At 39.4% G+C, this 13,049-nt stretch overlaps 1 protein-coding gene across 8 annotated transcripts in view; it reads left to right on the top strand.

Annotated features, from left to right (window-relative positions):
- Positions 1–12,298, top strand: part of rab36 (RAB36, member RAS oncogene family) — a 70,666-nt gene extending 58,368 nt beyond the window's left edge. For 7 of the 8 annotated variants that reach the window (XM_059655144.1, XM_059655143.1, XM_048555906.2 and 4 more), the window contains 2 exons: positions 5,652–5,771; positions 7,897–12,298. In XM_059655144.1, coding sequence (XP_059511127.1) covers positions 5,652–5,771; positions 7,897–7,961 — 185 coding nt within the window. In that variant the 3' untranslated portion in view covers positions 7,962–12,298. The remainder of the gene's footprint in view (positions 1–5,651; positions 5,772–7,896) is intronic. The other variant, XM_059655142.1, reaches the window with a different exon arrangement.
- The last annotated feature ends 751 nt before the right edge of the window (positions 12,299–13,049 follow it).

Below are 13,049 nucleotides of genomic sequence, written 5' to 3'. Positions count from 1 at the left end.
TTAGCAATTCCACTTTCCCGGAGCTCTTCACATAGGATATGAATAGGGAGCTTGTGATTGCCTTCCTGTGAAGAATATTGAGCTCTGTTGGAATAGTACGTAAAGGGTCAAGTCACCGCAATCCCAGAAGATCATACAACTGTTCCCTCATTGGAGAAGGAGAGAGAGAGAGAGAGAACTGGGTGGTGAGTTTAATCTGAGGGTCACCACGCCTCAGGCAAGGGGTGAGGTGGAGAGGGTGGGACCCTCATGGTGACCGCAGTCACTGCAGAAATTCAATCTGCATGATTGACATCACTCTGCACCATGAGCCAGCTGTCCAGCCAACTGAGCCAACCAACCCTCTGTAAACCAAATCACTATAGTTTTATTTTATTTACTCACGGGATGTTGACATCTCCGGCCATCGCTAATTGCCTAGAAGGCTGTTAAGAGTCAACCACATAGCGGTGCATCTGGAGTCACATGTAGGCCACACCAGGTAAGAATGGCAGATTTCCTTCCCTGAAGGACATTTGTGAACCAGATGTTTTTGTTTCCTGTCTGACAATTGACAATGGATTTATGCTGATCATTCGACCCTTAATTCCACATTCTTTATTGAATTCAAATCCCACCATAACATCTGCAATGGTGGGATTTGAACCTTGGTCCCCAGAGCATTCACTGAGTTTCTAGATTAATAGTCTTGCAATAATACTGTTAGGCCATTGCCTCCCTCAGAAGAAGTTATACTGAGAAGAGCTGTGCCTTCTTTAGGCTTGTAACATACATTCCTGCTTTGGTTAATTTGGAGGCAAAGCATTGGAATGAAGAGCATTGAATAGCTATGATTTGAGGAGTTGCATTGACTGTGCCTTGAGGCATTAGAACATAGATGGTAAATGAAGTGTTTAACATAATCTTCCCTTGTCACAATTATCGTCATTCCTTCTGTTCAACCTTAAATAATGACAAATTATTAAATTCAGTGTCTATCCTGCATCACATCTGATCAAATTTCTTTGATATGACCCTGCATGTTCATCACCTGAAGGAATAATTTTGATCCAAATAAGAGAATTCTTTCACATTTGACTGTGATCTCACAGATAAAAAACTGTTGTTTGCCTGTTTGACCACCTTGGCCTCTTTTACAACAAGTTATTGTTTGTTGCTGAATTCATAAATTGATAAGTTCCAATCCAGTTTAGCAGAAAAAGTCAAGAATAATTTCAAAAAACCAATTTCTAGTCACATTTGCTAGATTTTGGAGTAAATGTCAGTGGGGTAGTTATGAGCTTTCCCAACTGGGTCTGAAACCAGGGGAACCTGTTTTCAAAATTATCTAATTTACAGTTTAATTTATCTTGGATGAGTAACCATTCTACCAATTTACTACCCAAGCCAAAGAGGTAAAGAATACCCCTCCCTCAACTTCCAGTGACATGGCCCAAAGCACCCAAACATTCACAATGCACAAACAATACCAGTAATGCCAATTATATAGTATGTGTTTCATCAGTAAACTGAGAGCCCATTTTAAACTTGATATTGTTCATTGATTTCATCAAGTTGTTAGTGGAAAATTGTAGCAGAGGTCTTGAAAGTTATGCAGGGAGTTTGAGAGGGTAGACTCTGTCTTCAGTTGAGGAAGACTCCTAAAGTAAAGGTAATAAATACAATTCACTGATACTTCCAATAAATCATTCAAGAGAATCTTCCTTACTCGGAAAGTGGTCGAAATGTGAAACTCACTGTCATATGGATTGATTCAGCATCTAAGGGAAAGCTAGTAAATAAATGAGGGAGAAAGGATCAGGGGTATATGCTGATAAGTGTTAAGATGAAGTAACATTGGTGGAGATGTGGAACACAAGCACCAACATAGACCAGTTGGACCAACTGGCATGTTGCAATGCTGTAAATTCTATCAATTGTTTATTATTGAAGCAATGTGAAATGATCCTAGCTGACAGTGGCGAGAGGTAGTGTAAGCTCCTCTCCTGTATAAGGTGGCTTGTCAACAATGCATGAAGTAAAGGTTTAAACTCAAATCTGGATTCAAATCTGCTTGACTCTCACAAATACCTTTTTAAAGTATGCGTAGTACTGTCTTAAATACTTGGGGAGCAGACGCTCATATATGCCCCTTCAAAATGCAAAAGTTAACCACCGGTTTGCGAATTCTGTGCATAAGTATGAATAAGTAAGCATGCATGAATGGAGCTGTCTTCCTGAAGGAAAATTGCAGTTACAGTCAAGCAGTCAAAGCAGGTAAAGTTCCGCTTGAAATCTTTAGTGGGACAAGCCAGATAGTGTCGGCATTAGTTATTTCTTTTTAATGTCAGGAACAATTATCATCAACATCTGAACCAGATATTTACAAGGGGTTTTAGAAACTTGTGGTGTGTATCTAATGGAAAAGTCGTGCATCAGTATTCCACAGTGCCACTCCCACAGGATTGATCTGACAGAGGTGGACTGGATTAAAAAGAACCTTTGTGTATTTCAGACTTGGGATGTTTTTCACAGCAACACATTGCTAATTTATTAACTAACGTATGTCGCAAATATTTGACAACTTGTCTGCTGTTTAGGATAATTACATGTGCTTCATCTAAATGGAAGTACAACATTTGCATCAGTCTGCAAACTAAAAGGCACTGTACTCACCATCTGAAACAATTCTGCAAGCAATTGATTTCTGAAATAGTGTGTACTTAAAGGCCTGCTGTAAATAGGGAAAAACACATTTCAAAGGCCTCAGTTGTGTCGGCCAGCCTTTTAGCTGTTACACAAAATAATGTTTACCTAGCCTGGTGCTTAGACTATTGGCAGGTAAAAATATCAATTGTTTTGTAGAATTAGTGAGGAAACCTGCATAATTGTGGTGACAGATACACTCTTTTATTGCATGATTGAGTTGGGTGGATAATTTTCTACTTAGTGTTGGAAATATCTTCCACCTGCACTTTCAAACTATTGGCAATGATATTTGTTTATGAAACAATTCTGAGGCTTTACTTTCCTTCATTGGACAATGTCACTGATAAAATCTATTCAGAGAGCTTAGCTGGCTTCATATTAAAGATGCATACATTTTTGTTTGGGTACTGTTGGCCCAAGTATTTTATGATTAATGAAAAACATACTGTGGTTTTTGCCTTTAAAGGATTGTTCATTCGTCTGCTGTCTGCTTTTAGGAACACAAGTGACTCCCAACATTTCGCCTTTTCCCTCACTCCAGATTAAACAGGATTGCTCCATTGTAAAATCCATTAAATGAAATATTTACTCTATGAGATTGCTGCAGGTGTTGCTGATCATTTTCTATATTCTTGGTTTGACACTAATGAAATGTGGAGGACGATTCAGTCAGGCCATGTTTTCTGACAGCTCTGGTAATTTTACTGGCACTGTCCTTGATCCTACAGCCTGACAGATTAATCAGGACCTCTCAGTTTCAAAGACAACAATATGTCAAATAGATTGTAAGCATAGCTGAAGCATTTTCCATTCTTCAAATCACTGGCAGAGTAGTTACCAAAGACATTGGATGGTCAGCTTTTGTTTACCAAGATCATGAGAGGCCATCACAAGTATGAGAAAAGAGTTAATGCAATTATTTTCACCTGTTGTTGTATTCTAATTCATCAAATATCCACCTACTATAGAGCCTTTCCAATTTTTCATTTGACTGGAATGAAAATTAACAATGACAATGATCTACACTGCTAGATTACTGTTAATGTGCTGTAGACAAAGATTAATCATACTTGTCAGAAGAGAAGGTAAGAAAGTTGACCAACGTGGCAACTGTATCCAGCAAAAAGACATGTAATGCATGCTTGTTAGATTATGAAGATGTTCATTTGTTGGGATATTTTCACATCACCCAATCAAATGATGTGATTCCCTCTCTCATTCACTTTTCTTTCTTTCAAAAATAGTAGATATTCATGTACATTCTGAAGATTTAAAATAATGCAAATGAATAATTTTTAAATAGCTCTACAAAGATATAATCCAATTATACAGACAAATCAATTATTTGAAATGTGAGTGTCTGATCTCAAACAAAGTTCAAATCTGACATTTCAAAAGACAGAAAAGGGAAGAACTTCAATTGATGTAAACTTTGGACAGGAGAATAATAGTTGTTAACGGTAACTTCAAACATAGTTTCTCCTTTTTCTGATAAGTAAAGTTGGAATCTCAATGAAACTGACCCCTACAGTGTGAAGGCTGTTGTAGGTAGGAACAGATTTTCAATTGCAGTGAGATTTTATGTGACTCTATCTTAATGGCTGGGCAGGTACAACAGGCAGTTCGCAGTGTTGATGACGACTGAAGAAGTGTTTACGCAGGTTGAGGAGTTCAGGCCTGATTATGTCGGTGTGTAACATGAGGACACTAGTCAATAATATAATGAAATATGGGAAAGTGACTTTTTAGTGGAAATGTGCTGGAATACAGCAATTTCTTCTTAGTAACTTAAAATTTGATATACTAAGAAAGAATTACAGTAGAGTTGCTATAATACAGAAGTGTTATTTGCACTTGCAGTATCACCTTGCAAGAAAAAGAACATTAACAATTTGTATTGCAGTTAGATTTTTTTCAGAAAACTTCATACAACATGTAACAACTGAACTCTGTGGTATGACTTGGTTTCTCCTCAGCATAGAGTAATGAGTTGAAGTCTGTCATAACTGAATAGGCAGGGACCTCTTTTCCCTGGAGCTTCGGAGGCTGAAGGGTGACCTTACGGACGTTTACTAAATCATGAGGGACATGTATAGGGTGAATAGCAAAGGCCTTTCCCCTGGGGTGGGAGGATAAAAAACTAGAGAGCATAGGTTTAAGGTGACAGGAGCAAGATTTAAAAGAGACCGGAGGAGCAACTTTTTCACACAGAGGGTGAATTACAACATTTAAAAGGCATCTGGATGGGTATTTGAATAGGAAGGGTTTAGAGTGATATGGGCAAAATGCTGGCAAATGGGACGAGATTATTTTAGGACATCTGATAGGCATGGACAAGTTGGACTAAAGAGTCTGTTCCCACACTGTACATGACTGTATGTCTGTGTCTCTCTGTTGACATCTTGTGTCATGCTGACAACTTGCTTTCCCACTTACTTTTGTGTCATTCACAAAATAGGTGATAGGACATTCTCTTTCCTCATCAATAAAACCCTAAAAAATAAGAACAGGAATAGGTCATTTGGCCCCTGGAGCCTATTCCACCATTCAATAGGACAATGGCATCGTTCTTCACGTCCTCTTTCCTGCCCTTGGCAGGAATTGGTGGTGATAGGGTGATAGGAAAAGGGATACAGATGACTGAAGCAGCCAGTTTGGTTCTGGTAAAAATAAATTGAATTCACTCAGCTTCATCCTCACTTTTAAGCTGCCAGACGGGTCTCCACCGATAGTAGTTCATGGAATTAACCTATCATTTTGACTGGTAAGTATACATTAGATTTATTCTGCTTTTGCAGCTGGTGACCTGAAAGTTGTATGGAATGCATGGAACTTTAATTTTATAAATCACTGTATCTGGTACAATAAATATACTAGATAATTAAACTCAAACTGTGAAGTAGTTTGAATTACTTTGGGAGAACATAATTAGAATTGAAGTTGCAGTATAATTCTTTCCATAGGTGAAAATGTGAGAGAATTCTTCTTCAGAGTGGCAGCCCTGGCATTTGAAGCATCTTTACTGAAAGAATTGGAAAGAAGTGACTTTCCGTCTGCAAAGATTGGTGAGGGCAGCACCATCCGTGAGTATTCATTGGAATCCAGTGGAATTTTGCACAACAAGTGTTCTCAGGTTACTATTTCTAGAAGTTCTAAATTGAAAGCATTGACCTTTAGCGGGAAGGCAGATTGGTTTCAGTTCAGGATTCATGTCTGTTACTGTCTAACTTGATACCACACTGTTACTAGTTCAGAATTTCATCCTCCTACTCACTCCCAACACCCACTCTTCTTTCTCAAAGAAAACATGGAATGCAGTGGTTCAAAAGGTTGGCTTATCACGGCCTTTTCGAGCAAAATTAAAAGTCACCAATAAATGCTGGTCTTATAAATGATGTCCATGCCCATAGGAGATAGAAGGTGGTGGTGGAGGGTTGCTTTTCAGACTGGAGGCCTGTGACCTGTGGTGTGCCACAAGGATCGGTGGTGGGTCCACTGCTTTTTGTCATTTATATAAGTGATTTGGATATAAACATAGGATGCGTGGTTAGTATGTTTGCAGATGACACTGAAATTGGTGGTGTAGCCGACAGCTTAGAATGTTACGTCAAAGTGCAGTGGGACATTGATCAGATTGGCCGGTGTGCTGAAGAGTGACAGATGGAGTTTAATTGCGATAAATATAAGGTGCTGCATTTTGGAAAAGCAAATCAAGGAGGGACTTATACACTTAATGGTAAAGTCCTGGGAAGTGTTGCTAAACAAGGAGGCCTTGGTGAGATAGCTCATAGTTCCTTAAAAGTCAAGTCACAACTAGACAGGATAGTGAAGAAGGCATTCGATATGCTTGCCTTTATTAGTCAGTGTATTGAATGTAGGAGTTGGGAGGTCATGTTGTGGCTGTACAGGAATATTAGGCCATTTTTGGAATACTGTGTGCAGTTCTGATCTCCCTGCTATAGGAAGGTTGTTGTGAAATTTGAAAGGGTTCAGAAAAAATTTACAAGGATTTTGCCAGGGTTGGAGGATTTGGGCTCTAGGGAGAGGCTGAATAGGCTGTGGCTATTCTCCCTGGAACGTCAGAGACTGAGGGATGATCTTATAGAAATATATAAAACCATGAGGGGCATGGATAGGGCGAGTAGCCAAGATCTTTTCCTTGGTGTGGGGGAGTCAAAAAAATAGAGGGCATAGGTTTAAGGTGAGAGGGGTAAGATTTAAAAGGGGCAACGCTTTCATCCACAGGGTGGTGCACGTATGGAATGAGCTAGCAGAAAAAGTGATGGAGACTGGTAGAATTACAAGATTTAAAAGGCATCTGAATGAGTACATGAATAGGGAAGTGTTTAGAGGGATATGGGCCAAATGCTGGCAGATGGGACTAGATTAAGTTACGATATCTGGTCATTATAGATGAGTTGGACTGAAGAGTCTGTTTTCATGCTGTGCAGCTCTATGACTCCATGACTCCAAGTTACTGAAATGACTTTCCCAATGATAAGTTGACAGATTCTTTAAGTTAGGATTTTTATTGTACTTTCAGTTGTATTTGTGCTAAGCATGTTCAAACAGAGGTGTTGCAAATCTTTGAGTTACCAGTGTTTGACAATACTTGTTTCGTAGCAGAAGATACTACTGTGAAGTAGCAGGGCTGAGGTTTGCAGCTTTGTCTGTCAGTAAGGTATAAACTGCACCCTTGACTGTTTCCTAAATGTATAAAGAGTATGGAATGTGGGGATGGTGTGGCAAGAAACTAATGCCAAAGCAAAGTACTCCTCTATCTCTTAATATCAATGCTTGAGGAGAGCTTCAGAAGAACACTTCTCAGAAATGGGGTATTAAAGTGGTCAGCCCAGGTGTAAATGAGATAAAGTGAGACTATCATCCCCTAAAGAGGGGACAAAATGTAGTGAGATAACAAAGCGTGGAGCTGGATGAACACAGCAGGCCAAGCAGCATCTTAGGAGCACAAAAGCTAAAGTTTTGAGTCTAGACCCTTCTAGGCCCAAAACGTCAGCTTTTGTGCTCCTAAGATGCTGCTTGGCCTGCTGTATTTATCCAGCTCCACACTTTGTTATCTCGGATTCTCCAGCATCTGCAGTTCCCATTATCTCTGATACAAAATGTAGTAATGGCCACTAAGTTTATAACAAAGAGAAAATAACTCAAAATGTAAACGTGTGAATTTTTTTCTTCCAAAAAATACAGAAATGGATAAAGCTACAGCCGAGTTCTCGGGAAGCAGGATTAGTTCCACCGCTGGTTGCTGTTGAAATTCAATGTGCAGCATTTCATAACACTGGTTAATCCTCCATTTGGTTCGTATACCATAGTATTGGCAAGCATAATACAAAGACTGCAGTCTGATGTCAGGTTGAGTACGGATAGTTTATGTAAATAGTAAAACCTGGAATAACCAGAAACTCCAGAACACCAGGACTCTGTACAGAAATTGAGTTATGGGTTGAAGTGGGCCCTTGAAAAAGGGCATTGAAAATTTTTGAGGGTAAAGGACAAATTGTATTAATTTAATAAAGGTGTGTAAAGCAAAATTCTGAGATAAATGCCGCTGATGATGTTATTTATTAATTTGGATTAAGGAGTATCTAGTTACCAACACCAATAACATTAAGGCACACAAGTGGAGTTTGATGTCTATAAAAATCATTTTTCTAAATTACCCTTGTGTGAAACAGTAGTTATTTTTCTAAATTGCTGAATGTTTTTGAGATCATTAAATGTATTTTTTTATAAAATATGAACATATCATTTTCCATTATTAACAAGATTATATTAATGATCAAGATCCACAACTGGAACTCTGAGGATGCCAAGGGATCATTAACATTTTTTGGTGTAAAGACAAGTGAACATTAATAACTGAGGTGAAAGCCTCTGAATGGAACTTTCAATTATTAAGCAATCGTAATCTTCAGTCCCTAGTGCTGGCATTAATCTTTTGTTGTCAGTCAAATGTAGAATCCTGTTTTATGCACCAAATGTGACTGGTGTTTAGAGTCACCAAAAGATTTTGGCATAGAAGAGGTCAATGTCTGTGAGTGATGAGGTAGTCATAGGTTTATGCCTTTTCCCCTTCAGTGATGAATCCTAAACTTTACCCTTGCATCTAGGAGAACTACTAGGGAAACCCAGGAACTTCTACATGAAGAGGGAGAGAGAAATCCTAAATTATTTAGGTAGTTTGAATAGTTCTTATGAATAATTGCTGAATTAGGAATGACTTTGATAGAGATATCTGAATGTTTTTCTATTTGCAGTGTTGAATAAGGTTTAAAAACATATCATAGAATCCCTGGCCAGCAATAAATCTGTGACATAAATAGTGTTTTAATTTAGTCTGATAGAGTTTTATCCAAAATATTGCTGTGTTAACTCCTCCACGGAATTCAAATTATGCTATTTAGTCAGACAGATTGGACAAGAGAACAGTTTTGCTGATATGTTTTCCTCACGGGATGCATACACACATACACACACGCGCGAGCCGCACACGCACACACACTTTAGTTTAAAGCCCTATCCACAGCCCTGTGTAATGCTGCTGGATAGCAGCTCCCTCCTACCCTGGTACTGGTACCAATGTCCATGAATTTGAACCTGTTTTATTTCACACCAATCTTTGAGTCAGTGTTTGTGTTGAACCTGAGACAGTTATCTTGTGGCTCATGCAGTAATCTAGAGGTTATTACTTCTTTGTTTCTGTTCTTCAGTTTCGCTACCAGCTGCTCATATTCTCTCAGCAGAGCCTCATTCCTCTTTCTACCTATATTGTTGGTACCTACGTGGACCACAAGAACTGGATCTTTCCCCTTTCAGTCCAAATTCCACTGCACCCCAAATGAAATATCTTGAATCCGGTCACTAGGCAGGCAACACAGCCTTTGGAACTCTCGATTTTGGCCATAGAGAACAGTGTCGATTCCCCTGATAATACTGTCCCCAATTACAACTACATTTCTGTTTTCTCTCACCTTTTGATTGACTATGTGCACCGTGATGTACAGACTACGGAGAAGGTTCACCAGGGTGTTGCCTGATCCCCAGGGCATTGACTGTCAAGAAAGGTTGAAAAGACTAGGATTGTTTTCGGTAGACAGACAGCGGCTGAGAGGAGACTTGATAGAGGTTTACAAAATTATGAGAGACTTAGATAGGGTGAATAATCAAAGGCTTTTTCCCAGGGTTGAAGTTTCAATTACAAGGGTGACAGGTTCAAGGTCAGAGGAGGAAAGTTTAAGGGAGATGTGCAAGGGACGTTTTTCATGCAACGAGTGGTAGCAGCCTGGAATGCACTACATTAGAGGTGGTGGAAGCAGGAACGTTGGAGATATTTAAGAGGCACCGAGATGGGTACATGAATAGGGAGGGAATAGAGGGATATGGATCAAAAAATGCTAGGTTTGCTTTTAGATTAATTAGGGCATGATGGTCGGCATAGATTTGGAGGGCCAAAGGGCCTGTTCTTGTGCTGTACTTTTTCATTTTGTTCATTTGTTTGTTCATTTGTTCATGATGCTGTGGTCAGTTTGCTCATGCTCCCTACAGCTCCTGCAGTCATCCAGACAGGAAGCAAGAACCTCTAACCCATTAGATAAGCTCAAGCACTGAGGGTCCTTCAGCATTACCTCCTAGATCCCTCTAGCTGCTTCTTGTATTCTACCTGACCACTGACCGAATTCCAGATAGTACATCAAAGGGGTGTGATTGCCTCCTGAAACACAGCGTGCAGGTAATTCCACCCCCATTCCCTGACGTGTTGCAGTTTTCAAAGTTCAGACTCCAGCTCATCAGCTCTGAGCTGGTGCTCCTCAGGCAATCAACACTTACTGCAGATGGGTTATTACAAATCACAGTGGGGTCCACTGGCTCCCAAACCATGCAGGTACAACGTATCAGCTGATCCTGTGACTCTATTTTGTTTACTTTGTTCTTCGTTTAATTGTTAAAAGATTTGCTGTTCTTTTAGTTTGTAACCTGTAAATATTTTCTCGATTTACTTTCAATTTCAAAAAACAATAATGTCTTGTTTGCGCGATAAGCTGGAAATTTAAACCCATGCCCTCCACCGTTTCCAAAACTTTCAGTTCCCTGGCCCCCCAATACCTCATCTTCACCATGGATGTACAGTCCTTTTACACCTGTATCATCCTCCGTAGGCCCAAACAGTCCCCCCCCACTGACGCTGTCATTCACTTGGCAGAACTGGTCCTCACCCTTAAAAGTTTTCCATTGATTCCTGCCAATCCCTACAAACCAAACGAGTGGTCATGGGCACCCACAAGGAGCCGAGCTTCGTCTTCCTCTTTCTGGGGAATTTTGGAACAGGTCCTCTTCCACAACTAAACTAGCGCAGCCCTCACCTCTTTCTCTGCTATATTGATGACTGCATCAGTGCTGCCTTGTGCTCCCCTGAATGAAGTAACCTGCATTTACTTTTGTTCACACTTACTTAAAAACATTGATTGTCTGTTTTTGAAAGTTTGTTTCATTGAATCGTCAAGCCGTGCTGTTTCTGTTTCATTAACATATTGTAGCATCTTGTCAAAGTAATGCAGAGTTTCTGACATTTTCTTCAAGAGAAATCAGCAGGTGCTTTTTATAAATTAGGTTATTTTGACATCAAATCACTAAACTGCTGGCACATTTATGTAGTTCAAAGTGTATATCTCTTGAAATATGTTCACCGATCATTCATCTGCTGGACTTGTCCATTTTCACGTTGCGATTCATTAAGGATGATTGCATACTGGAGTTTACTGGTTATGTTTATTTTGCCCACTAACAAAATTATTGTGATATCCAAATTGGTTTATGCAAATTGTACTTTCCTTTTAATTTAGCACTAAGTTGTTTCTGCTACAAAAGAATGGAAAAGGAATTAAATTCAACATTTTGGAACCTTTGTTAATTGATTTATTTGAACCCTAAGTGTTGACTTTGCTGTCTATTTGAAGGCAGAAGGGTGACTTTTAATCTCACCTGCGTACCGGGTAATTTACCCCCGTAATCATTTAAGCACGAAAATACAATTTGATACAAAGCTCGTTGTGGATTTTCAAATGGGCCAGAAATGATACAACTAGCTTAATAAAGTATCTTTGATGCATTAGAATTGTGAATTAGATAAATTTGAATCACTTTATAATACAGCATGAACACACTAACTGCTGTGAAATTAAAAGAAACAGTCTTCCATATTTATATTAACTATAACCAGGACTTTGTTGTCATCATCATTATACGTTCGGATATTGTCTCAATAATTTACAATGGTGATGCCTGTCATCACATCTCTGAATATTAAAATGCATATCACACTGATTAAAGATTGTGACATAATCACTGTAAAAATATTAATGACATTTTCTGTATTTATTTGATAGTGATGCCTTTTTCCCAGGATGCACTCTCAAGAATTGGTATCGGTAGTGGGAATTTCAGTCATTGTAAATGTAAGGAAAGTGTTTTAACTAGGTATTTGAGAAAAGTAGTGACATCATATTACCTCAGCTCTTGGACTTGAGTTTCATCAATCTCCTGATTGTGTTCATGTTTTGACTATCAGGATGGAAAATAAAATGAGTCGTATAATGCCTCTCCTGTTTCTGGTCAGTAATAATCTGTCAGCAATGTCAAGGTAACCATTTGTCATTTTTTTCATCTTTTATAGTTATATCACTGATGCCTCTAAATGTGTTTTTTAAACGTTTAAGTGCTTAATAACTTGGTGCTCATCACATCCAGATGCTAGTACAGTGGTGTGGTTCAGCGGTTAGCGCTGTTGCCTCAGAGCACTAGGAACTGAGGTTCCTGCACTTGGAACCAGGTTTGATTCCACCCTTGGGCGACTGTACATTCTCCCCATGTCTGCATGGGTTTCCTCTGGGTGTTCCAGTTTACTCCCACAGTCCAAGGATGTGCAGGCTGTGTGGATTAGCCATGCTAAATTGCCCACAGCATTTGGGGAAGCCTGGATTGGGTGGGTTATGGGGAAGGGTCTGGGTAGGATGCTCTGAAGGTCGGAGGACTTATTGGGCCAAAGGGCCTGCTAATGCACTGTAGGGATTTTGTGACCTATGATCACACCCATCCTTCGAAACATTGTACTGAGAGGGCAAATGCAGTATGATGTGGATAAATGTAAGGTTATCAACTTTGGTAGTAAAACTAGGAAGGCAGATTATTATTTGACTGGCCGTAAAATGAGAGAAGGGAATATTTAGTGAAACCTGAGTGTCCTCACGCACCAGTCGCTGAAAGTAAGTGCAGAGGTGCAGCAGGCAGTAAAGAAGAAAAACTGTAAGTCAGCCTTGATAGCGAGACAACTCAAATACAGAAAC

The sequence above is a fragment of the Stegostoma tigrinum genome, chromosome 26 (genome assembly GCF_030684315.1).
Source record: "Stegostoma tigrinum isolate sSteTig4 chromosome 26, sSteTig4.hap1, whole genome shotgun sequence".
Lineage (NCBI taxonomy): Eukaryota > Metazoa > Chordata > Chondrichthyes > Orectolobiformes > Stegostomatidae > Stegostoma > Stegostoma tigrinum.
Note: the sequence above shows the minus strand (reverse complement) of the source record. Positions and strands in the feature narration are given on the sequence as shown.